The sequence below is a fragment of the Apis laboriosa genome, unplaced genomic scaffold (genome assembly GCF_014066325.1).
Source record: "Apis laboriosa isolate Shangri-la unplaced genomic scaffold, ASM1406632v1 scaffold99_cov153, whole genome shotgun sequence".
Classification (NCBI taxonomy): Eukaryota; Metazoa; Arthropoda; class Insecta; order Hymenoptera; family Apidae; genus Apis; species Apis laboriosa.
Window position 1 is genome coordinate 22,866 of NW_025224965.1, and position 12,387 is coordinate 35,252.

Consider the following 12,387-nt stretch of genomic DNA (forward strand, 5'->3'; position numbering starts at 1 on the left):
TTTTTATTCTATTCTAAATTTAAAAAATTATAATTAAAAAATAATTTAAAAAAAAAATACAATTTTAATCATATTATATGTATTTGTAATTAAATTAAATTATACTTGTATTAAATTTACATGTTCCAATGCGTATTAAAAGATTAATTTCAACTGCAAGAAAGAAAACTATCTATATATAATAATCATAAAATTAATAATTAATTAAAAAAACATGAAATTTGAATAAAAATATCTTTCGCAATTCGTATTCATAATTTATCGCGCGCGAAATACTTTTCTCACCACTGGAAGCTAAAAAAAACATTTACATAGCTTTCATACAAAAAAAAACCTTACCTCTGTTATTACACATGTGTAAACGGCAAACGACACGTTAAATTTAATCAAGTCAAAATCAGTGACCTAGATATTTCTCTCGCAAATGCACATATTTTGGACGAATCGATTACGTAACTCGATTACTTATCGTATTTGTAGAGATGGCGTGCTCGAGACAGATCGAATCGCAATAACGCGTGGGCGGCTCGATCGACGGGCAGAGATCGTTTGGTGCATTATGGTTTTCGCGAATTCGATGAATGCGCGCGTGGTTAACATACGGCAAATTAGCCAAACCGATATCGGCATGAATACACCTTAGTTGGCCGCGGTCAATGCTGATCCAGTCATTGCGTTTATGCTCGCATAATGGGAACGAGGGATGGGTCGTAGATGAAGTTCTATGGCTGTGATTATGATTATGTTTGTGGATCGTAGCTTTAACTTCTTCGGGTGATATGGCTGAACAGTGGAACATTCATGATCGTTCATTGATGCCATGAATGAGCTATTAGAGAAGTTGAAGGGATTCAAAAAGAGATATCTCCCCACCAATAAGATTTTGTTAATAGGGTCTGCGATGAAGCAGTGGTTCTCAATCTGTCGATTGTAAATTGATAAGAAAATTATGAAATATTTTTTTTTTTTAAGGGAATATATTTGATTACTTTTAGTTAAAATTAAATGTAATTGTTGCTTTAGAGTAATGGTTTTCAACTTATCAATTGTAAAAAGTGTTGCAAAAGAGTGTTTTTAAAGATATTTGTAGTTAATAAAAGTTAGAATAATAATTATTGTTTGAAGCAATAGTTATCAATCTATGGATTGTAAATCAGAGTTTTTCCACTTGATTTATTGTTTTAGTTAAAATAATCACATTTTTGTATTTTAGAAGAGTATCAATAATACTTTTATTAGTTAAATTGAAATTAGTCATTCTATAGAGAAACAATTATTTTAATTTTCCTTATCTAGAGGAAAGTTATTTGAATATTACAAAAAGAGGTCAGAATTTAAAAAAAAATCACGAAATATTTGTTTAGAGATATAACGAGATTATAAAATTTATTTAGAATAAAATGTAAAAATTCTGATTGTTAAATGCTGATAATTCTAAAAATGTTATCAAAGTATCAATTATATAATCAATTATTTATTACTATGTTATAGTATCTTTGAAGAACTTTTAACTTTACATAGTTTGTTACATAGTTTGTAATTGAGCATTAAATTGTAACACTTATTGCATATTCAAGTTCATTGTTTAAATGTAAAGAGATTTAAAAGGTTATAAATTTCAAATTTTTAGTTACTTTAAGGAAGATCTATAAAATTCAAAAATTTGTCGAGTTTAAAGTTGTTTGAATATGTTAGTGATATACGCACATTACATTCATGCATGAAAATAGTTCTCGAGAATGTAGGTGGCGCGATGGAGTTCCTAGAATATAAAATGAAGTACTTTCTAGAACTATATTCTTCACAAAGTATCATTATCAGAACATTTTTGCACGATAATTCACTAGTTAATAATTGAGTTAACAAGTTGTAAATTATAGGTGTATAGGCTCGAGAAAAAGTTAAATTGAGAATCTTTAGTTTGGTGAAAAAAAGCATTAAATATTCTTATCGATAGAAATATATTTCCCACTAGTCTTTTACAACAATCAACGTAACATTGTTTCAGTATTTATTATCGGTAATTTATTAAATTTAAATTTTTTTTAACTGCAATCCGCTGCAATAAGCTGCTTAAGCTTATTAATACATATTAAAATTTAAGAAGGATTGTTTTCTGCAATTGTCTGAAACAATGAAAAACGAATCCAAAAAAGGAATTTTCAGTAAAATATTCCTGTACTTTTTTTTTTTTTTTTGGTTTACATGTGTTTAACCCATTATTCTCTATTTTAGGGGACCATTCAGCGTTGTAAGGAAATGCATTCACAGGCAGACAGGACAGACGTTCGCGGTAAAAATCGTGGACGTGGCAAAGTTCACATCCAGCCCCGGTCTAAGCACGAACGGTGAGTTCTCGAGGGAATTGGGAATCTCGCGCATACGCCTCTCTGTTCCGCCATTAATTTCCGCCACGGCTGTTCGAAACAAAGATATTCTCTCTGCTCGATTTCATGTTTACGTATTCTCTTTTACGGCACCACCATACGGAGCCCATGAATCTGCACAATCCATTGTGCGACTCGAATGAAATTGCATTCGTCTCTCCTAAATGTGGATTTTAATGTGGAACACGTGCGGCCGATTTCAGAAATGAACCGTAAATCCTACTGCGATTGTTATTGCCAAGTTTCCGGTTTCTGAGAGAATAAGATTTCATTACTTGCGTGAGGATGTCGATGGTGTGTAATGCACGAATGTTATATATATATAATTAATTTCTTTTGCAAAATTTAAGCTTTTTGTGGGCAACAAATAGTTTTCGATTGTATTTTTATAAAAATTATATTTTTAGTTTCAAGTAATATGAAATATAGAAATTTAGGATTACTGGAATTAAGATTACTAAAATTTATTTATGTAAATTAGTTAATGAAAGCAAAAGTACAAAAAATAAATAGTTTCATGATTTAAATAATAAATATATAAAAGAAGATTAATCTATTTTTTATATTATTATATAAATATATTAAATCATGAAACAAATATTCATTTTTGTCAAAAAATTGTTTGATTTCCAGTCTTCGTATGATATGACTAAATTTGTTATCAAAACAAGTTTATGTTTCTATTAGATAATCTTTGACGTTCCATACATATCAATATTGAATAATATTATTGACAATATTATTGATCGTATAATTAGAATTCTTCACAATATTTAAAGTTTATTCTTTCGACATTAATATTATTAACCATGAAAGTTAAATATAAGATATTCAAAGTGGTGGGTTTCCCTTTATATAGCTATTTCGAAATATATTTTTTTATATTTTTAGAGAGAAATAAGATGGAGTGAAATATTTAGTTAAAGATTTAGTTAAATCTTTAGTTAAAGAGTCTGTTTTCATTTTTTAAAAGAAAAATTTAATATCTGTTTATAAAAAATATAATTGTCAGAGTTCTACGTAGGCGTAGCACTTCTTACAGTGTATATTTGTTACGTGTCTAATAATAAAAATTATCTTTTTTACATACGTTCATCTAAGAGGTACATAGATCTAATAATAGGTAAAAAGGAGATGCATCGCTTTAAAGGTTAATAATATTATAAAAATGCGTCATAGTTAGAACATGATTTCAAGAGACCGCTTGAACGTCATAGTTCTGATAAAAATCAATTTAATAAGATCCGGTTTCTAACGTGATTACTGTCCAATATTTTTCCAATATTTTTTTACCATCTTTATATTTCAATCATGAGAAGCCATAAAAGTATTCCGTGTAATAATTTTTTTAATTGTAAAATAATTTTTTATCGAATATCTCTTAATTTCATTAGTGTTTTATATTTATATAATTTTATATAGTTATATAATTTTCGTTAATTCTTTAGAAATCTTAAAATCTTAAAAGTAGTATTTCATTCAAGTAGTGTCATTAATTCGTTTAATTTTAATTTTATTAAATTATTATATTTTTTCTTTGAAATATTTAATTATTAATTACAAATACAAAATGTCATTAATTCAAATATTTTATCGTAATTTTTAAAAAAAAATCTAATTTGAAAAATATGATTGTTGCAGATTTGAAACGAGAGGCCACGATATGTCACATGTTAAAACATCCCCATATAGTAGAGTTATTAGAAACATACAGCTCGGAGGGTATGCTCTATATGGTGTTCGAATAGTAAGTATTATCACATTTTAATTTATTTTAATTTATTCCTTCTTCTTCTTTTGAAGAACAAAACTTTGTGTTCAATTCACAGAGTTCTGTTCGATTTTAATAATTCATCAATAAAAATGAGAATAGATTTCCATCAAATTGATCTTAAATTTTTAAAGAAATTTTGTATAATGTTTTAGGATTTTTTAAATATCGAGAGAAAAAATTAAATGAAATTAAAAAAGAAAGACATCTTGATTTTGAATTTAATAAAATTTGTTTATAATTTTTTAAAAGATCTTTTGAATATGTTCTTGATACGTCAAGTATATCAGTTTCATTCAATTTTTTCAATATAATTTTAGAATACATAATTTTTTAAATAGAAAATATTAAATCGATGTATATAAAATATTATTTTTTCAAATGAAAGGCACGATAAACAGATTTGATAAGTTCATTTTTATATATCGATTTTATATTTTTGATATAATAAAAGAATGCTTTAATATTTTAAAAAGCTGAAAAATATGATTTGATAAAATTAATTTATAAAAATTTTCAAGAAAAACTTTATTTTAAACCATAAAAAAAGAGAGAGAGAGAGAGAGAGAGAGAGAGAGAGAGAGAGAGAGAGAGATTGTGCATTTAATATAATATTAAAATGCATTAAAATATAATAATACGTTAATATTTACAAAACTAATATTACTAAAATATTCGAAATGTGGGATTCATATATAATTTTGTTTTATTTCATAATATAAAAGTTTAAATTTTATTTTACGTAACGCACACGTTCCTGACATATACGAGTATAACCGATACACCCACCGCTTAGCAGTTTGCTTATTTTAGCTACGGATTCAAGCTACAATAACTTATGTACTGAAATATATAATATACCTTATAAAAGATATTATATCACACTCATCTTCACTATCTCTCCCTTTTATCATAAAATTATTTAATCATGTCCTGGACTGATAAATTGAAACCAAAATTATATATTAAAGAATCTTTTCTCTTTTTTTATGGATTCTTTTTTTTATTGAAATTAATTCGCGATTAAATAATATATAATTATTGAAGATACAATGTTCATTCATGTTTTATAATATATGAATTTTTAGAATCATTGCATTATAATTGTTATAATTTGCGTTTATACAATATCACGGTCTGCAGTTAGTTACATTTCAGTTATATTTGACCATTTCTGTCAGCTGCCGCGTTATTAATTAATTAGTAATATAATCTCTCCAAATTTATCAATATTTTCAATTGTAATTTAGTTGAATATTATTATATATTTCGATAAGTTTCATTATTTCATTATTTTATTTGAAGTTGAATTCTTTATATAATTAAAGATAAAAAAAATTGATAAATTTGTCATATTTATATGATATTTAACATAATAACATATTGATATTAAAATGGAATATATAAAACGAAGTATTCTAAATAAAAATGAATAGCAAAACCATGTTATGGAATGGTTGTATTAATGGTTGTATTAAATCGTTTACAATTAGTTTTAAATAGTTACACTTTATTTTGCGTTGAGTACCGTGTTGATTCATATGTCTTTTTATTTATTTTTCTAAATGAAAAATTTGCTTGTTAGTTGTTTCAATTTTTCATTCAAAAAATAATTTACAAAACAATCGAATAAACCAGATAAATTATCTTAAATAACAAAATCATAATCCAGCATTAGATAGTATGGATAATCGTAATAATTCAAATTTGAAGTTTTAAAATTAATGATAAAGACATTAATTTTAGTGATAGATAATGGGCGATGATTCAATGATTATTATTAACGAATTAAATATATCCTAAATAAAAAAATTTTAAATTAAAAGAATATCGTGACAAATAAAACTCAAATACTTATTCACTTCACTGGAAATAATCCTATATGATCGTTCTATCGTCACTGCGGAAAGAAACAAGCTTCTGTCAGCAGTTGTTCTAATTGGATGTCTAGTATCTGCGAAGCAGTGTCACACGTTGTATGAATTAGCCACGCGTTCTAATATACATATATCAAGAAGCACTCAAAGTTCTTAAATGGTAAATTCACGTGTTACAGTCTTTTATTGTCTTCACTATTTATTGTACATGTACATATTTAAACATATTCAGCATATTTAAACGTTGTCTCTTCAGATTTCGATCGATAGGATAATATTATTTAATTAATTGCATTTTATTATCAATATTTACAATAAAAAGTTTAAACTTCAAAAAAATATAATAATAATTGAAAATATAAGTTTAGTATTTAGGGATTATAGCCATTTCTATTTCATTTGTATAATTTAATATCTATAAATCGTTTTAAATAAAAATACAGAAACTAAATATTGTTAGTGATTATTTTATAAAAATATTAAGTTTTATTACTGTGATTAATTTTCTTATTTGAAATGAAAAATTATGACTTCAAAATTTCATTATATATTAAATTTTACTTTCTTATAATTAAATGAGCATTTTTGTACCATAGAATTTTGCAATTACAGTTCCCTATCTCGTTCTATACTATACTTCTTTCGTAAAAATTGTACATCATTACGAATCGACCTAATTAGCTTCAAATGAATCCACAATAATTAGGACACACGGTACAATGTGGCAAGAAACCTCGTTACGATTGTTAACACAATCAATTCACAACACAGTCGATCATCAATGTGGTTTGTTAATTTAAATCATGTTTATTTCACGCATAATCAATACTTGTATATTTTGTCTTCGCTTTTGAAAGTGAATACACAATGTACAGAAACTAATAATTCCAACTATATATATTTATGTCATAAATATCATAATTATGGAACAATTTATAATCTTCAGAAATGTGAAATGGCAGAATATATATAGATATTTATTGCTGATATTTCGTAACAGTTCAAAATTTGCAAAAGATCATTATTTCTCATAATTATTGATGGAATTGTAAATTTTCAATTTACATTTGTTAGTATCTTAATGTGATATTCTTATGCAATCTTATAGCTATTCAAAATATTTAAAGCCATTAATTCTAATTTTAATTATGACAATATATCATATGATACGTGCATATATATCAATTTCGCGAAAGAAAAATTCTATTTTTACATATTGATGATTTTACGTATGGCAGATCTTTTATTTTATTTTTTTTTATTTTATCTCTCGAAATAAAAATAAATAAAATAAAACAACACGTGATGCTATGTATGCATTTAGTTCAGAGATCATTTTTCATTATGCAAGTCCTTTGAAACACGTGCACACGTGCACACGTTGGAAGTGTAGCAAAATACAGAGCTTTTTTCTATCGATATAAATTGTTGTATACCTTGTAAATTATGCATTAATGTCGTGTTTCTGTTTCAGTATGGATGGCTCTGATTTATGCTTCGAGGTCGTCCGGAGAGCAACTGCTGGATTCGTGTACAGTGAAGCTGTGGCCAGGTAAGAAGATCTTTGCATTGTTCACGCACAAGTATTTCAAGCATTAAAGATGTCTCTTTTGTTGCGGATGTATCTTTGAACAGAGTCGAGATAAAGAGAACGTTGTCTTTTATAGTCTTAGCAAAGGATAAATATTTACCGTAGACTTCATCTGAATTGCAATAGCTTTTTATCGTGTATATCAATGATGGAGTGATATAATTTCATGTAAATAATTTCCATAGAATTTTATTTAATATCGTTCAGAGAACAATTTACATTTGTTCTTAATTAATTTTATCGTTTCTTTTATGTTTCTTTCTTGACCCAATCAAGTTTCATTTCCCTGATATCTCTTCTTACTTTTCCTCTTTTGAGAGAATTACGAGAAATTATTGTTGAGGCACGTTTCTAGTAATACTTTTTATATTAAAGATTATTCTTTTTAAAAATCAAATTAGATTTTTATAGAACGAAAATATGGTTTTATTGATATATATTTGAGAATTATAGGAATCTTCGTGTTTCATTTTCGTTGATTTTAGAAAAATATTTTTAAAATTATTCACTTTATAACAATCGTAAGTTTTGCAAACACTAATTATTTAAAAAATATTAAATTTAGAAAAGAAGAATAAAAATTTCGAAATATTTTCATTTCCAAGTCGTATTTTTGAGGCAAGAATATAATTAAAATTACAATAATAATAAATGAAATGAATTTATCTCAATATTTCAGGATTTTGATCTAAATCTTACGAATAGATTTATAATATTTCCTATTTATCGATATTTGATCACATAGTACCATTATTATGCTTTCGCAAGTGATTTACTCACTGGAAGTTTTGGTTATCTGTTTGCTGAATCTACCTGCATTTAGTGGAGCTAGATTAACCAGGAGTATGATGGACAGTGTAGGCACATGTCACGTCCAAAACTGTCTCTGAAATGCGTTTGCTCTCTTCATAGTCGTTTGCAAGCTCGCATCATACTCATAGCTATCACTTTGAATGTCTCTAGATTTTACGAAGCGAATCAATTATCTTCTGTTTTAAATTCTTGAAATCAATATTTGGTGTAATTTTAATTAAAGAATATATTGACATAATTTTAAATTTTAAATTCAAAATTTCAATGAAAATTTATAAATTAGAATAAATTATATTTAGTTATCAGTTTTTAATATTATTCATAAATAATATTTACGTAATATTTTTTTTATAAATATTTAGTCTTATATTTATAGTATAGTGTAAAGGATGCATATAAAAATAAATAAAAATAAAATTGTAATGTAAAACTTAATTTATTTTAAAAATAAGATCAAAGAAAATAGAATAAATAGATCAAAGATCAATTTCTTTATTATTAAAATTTTCAATTAATTATTTTGTTTTTACTGTTTATTAATTTATATTGATTGGCTTCTGAATCATTTTGCATATATTAGATTCAAATTTCTAAATTAAAAGAATGTATTTAAAATTTTTTTTATTTCTATATATTAATTGTTGAAAGCTTTTTTCCATGCCTTTAATATTGAATATTAAATTCAATTTTCAATCGTACAAGTTTAGGAAATTGTTAGGGAAAAAATTTTTTAATATTTTTATCCTTACATATAATAAATTCTCTTTTATAAAGATTTGCGTGGACATAATGCTTGCGAAAAAATAATTGTAGGTACAGATACTTAGCAAATGTTTGAAATTAATTTTCGTAAAAAGCTACGTCATAAAAAAATTTTAATCCGCTATTTTCCATTCAACTTTTCTATTATGATATTATAAATGTAACAATATATCGTATAATCGTATTCATTCATAAATTGATTTAGCAATTTTGAATAGACCGTGAAATTAAGGATTTAAAAGTTATTTTGATGTAGCATGATATTCAAAATTTCTGTAATATAAATACTCATCCAGTATTCCTTTAGGCTTAGTCAATGACATATAATTCACAACAGAATATTTAGATACGATATTTACATATTATAATACAAAAATCGTTGAAATAATATTTCACGTTACAACTTTCATCGAATAATATTTTTCGATTCGACATCGAAAATGTATAAAAAAATTTCAGTATAGCACAAAACATAAATGTCTAATAAAAGGGGCGGTTTACACGAGTTATAAATGCAACCTTCCCGCGACAGAAGTTAGAAGTTGTAGATACATTAGACACGCGAGATGCATTAAACCTAGTTACAAAGTTATTATTCGACACCATTGAGAATTCATTTTACTTGGGGAACAATCGTACAAGTCATCCTCCATTTTGATATCAATAAATTATTTGTGACGTTTATACGATATTCTGAAAGCAACAGGAATAATCACATTTAACGTTGAAAAATTTATACTTCATAAATTATAATTTTCGATATTTTTTGCTTTAATATTAATTTAAATCATTTTCTGAAAAACATTATAAATTTTTATGGGTCAATAATTTAAATTAGCTGAAAGTTTATATATACTAACGAAAACAATGTTTTGCAAGTGAACTTAATTTATCAATATAATTAAAAGGTCGTTTCCTAACGGTATTATATTCCTATAAAATACATTATATTTATATATTGTATATTCATATATTTCAGATTTATAAAATTTATTCATATATTTCATATATTTCTGGAATATTTTCGGATACGTGAAACTTTAAACACATTTCATTCTCCTGTTAATCGATACGTAAATTCCTCGTATATATATATTCTATTGCATATCACAAAAATGTAGTTATTTAATGTTTCTCGTTTTATTTCAATTCTATGTCCTCTCCAACGTTCAATTCGACTTTATATCGCATCGAACACTCGATATTCGATAACTCGATTGAAATGTTTACGTGTTAATCAACCCGACAGTGTCTTCCAAATGTACATGAAAGGGGGTGAATAGTTGTATTAACGAATTGTATCCGTTTACCGTTTCACTCTTAACAGAAAGTCGATTGAACCGACGTTATCTAGACAGTTTAACGAATATGCAATAAATACACGAGAACGAAGCGCTTTAACCATCGTTTTTTATATCTTAGTCAACCTTCAATAACTGGTGTCTCTCATTCCTTTAACATTTTCCTTAATCGACTGACCTATACGGTTAAGAAGTATAGACATTTTTACACCATTTTAACCCCGAGTTAATTTTACTTTCATCGTTTCAATCTGCATTCATTTTTGTTTCCATAAAACAAAATAAATTAGCAATTTTCGTTTCGAATATTAGGTTGGTGAAATATCGTTTTTTAAATAGAAAGAAAAAACTTTTTTTGAAACATTATCGTTCGTTTATTAGATATATATAGGATGATATATAGGATATAATTCTAAATATGAAATTTTTATGAAAATGTAATATTTAATGTTATTAAATATAGAAAAATTCATTTCTATTTTAGTAGTCATAAGTGAAATATTTTTTTTATGCGATTAATAATTATATAAGAAGATAAAATTTAATTTTGAGACACTAGTTTATCAATTTCAAATTCTGAAACGGCATTTTATATCAATTTAATGGAATAAACAATCAATAAATTTTAAGTACGGATAATTCCAATTTAATCCGAATTTAAATGAATTTACAATAGCATATCTATTCGTGTTTCTTGATATATATATTATAAATATGTGTTTTCCACAATTGTTAATCTTCGATTTATTGAATATATATTATCAATCAAAAGTTTATTATTATGTATTTGCGTTACTATTGATTTTCTTATTAGTTTTTCTATCGATTCGTGCTAACTATTTTCTAAATTATTAAATTATACAATATGAATATGATTTTAAAAAATAATAATAATAATAAAATAAAATATTTTTTATAATTCAATTCTTTAAAATTTTTTAAAATTTATATTTTTGCTAATTGTATATTATATAAATATACAAATTTGTTATGTAATCAATAATACAGTATTTTAGTTAGATTTTTTTTAGGCATTCATAAACGATGAAATTATTTTTTCTATTTCTCTCTTGAATTCTTTCTCGATATGCCAGCCACAGTATACCTATATATATATACAGGCATTCCTATTTTAATATAAAACGAGTTCTATTCTTCTCATTGTTCGTATTCAATTACCTATAAAAATTAAAAATTAAATTATTTTTTGAATATTGTCATATTTTGTCGTAAAATAAAAATTTGAAAATAACAATTTATAGAATATTTGATAAAATTTTAACTTTAGACATACATATAAATGTACAAAACTATCTGACCTGGTTTCAAAGTTGTCGTATTTCACTTTTATTATTTGTTCACTTGTCTTGGTATAAAAAAATGTCTACTTTAGAAACTTTCGATATATATTTACAGCTTTTATCCAAAGATCATATCAGGGAATAATTTCATAACCTATTAAGGAAATATATGACAGCAATTAGTATTAGGAATTAGAATACGAGAATGAAACATTTGGGTATTAATTATAATTACATAAATTAATTAGGAAAAATTTGCAACGGTTATTCTAATACATTACGATAATAAATATTCGTATATTCGAAATATAATTTAAATAGAAATCATGAGTTATCTTCTTATGTACAATTTAACTTGTAATATTGTATACATATCAAAATTTTCAATATTCTTTTCTCCACTATATTAAATCTTTCTCCTCTATATAAACCTGTGACCAACCGACATATCGCTTCAGCTATCATGCCAGGTCGCGATGGGATAGAAAATTTTCATCCATCTATTCTGAATAGACAACGCATGGCCATATACGTATATTTTTTGCCTCATCTCCCGCAGGATACCGATATAACAAGAGCTTTCG

At 25.4% G+C, this 12,387-nt stretch overlaps 1 protein-coding gene across 6 annotated transcripts in view; it reads left to right on the forward strand.

The window, feature by feature from the left end:
* Positions 1 to 12,387, forward strand: part of LOC122719703 (peripheral plasma membrane protein CASK) — a 238,805-nt gene that overhangs the window by 19,701 nt on the left and 206,717 nt on the right. For all 6 annotated transcript variants that reach the window (XM_043945744.1, XM_043945743.1, XM_043945745.1 and 3 more), the window contains 3 exons: positions 2,236 to 2,348; positions 4,029 to 4,134; positions 7,510 to 7,587. In XM_043945744.1, coding sequence (XP_043801679.1) covers positions 2,236 to 2,348; positions 4,029 to 4,134; positions 7,510 to 7,587 — 297 coding nt within the window. The remainder of the gene's footprint in view (positions 1 to 2,235; positions 2,349 to 4,028; positions 4,135 to 7,509; positions 7,588 to 12,387) is intronic.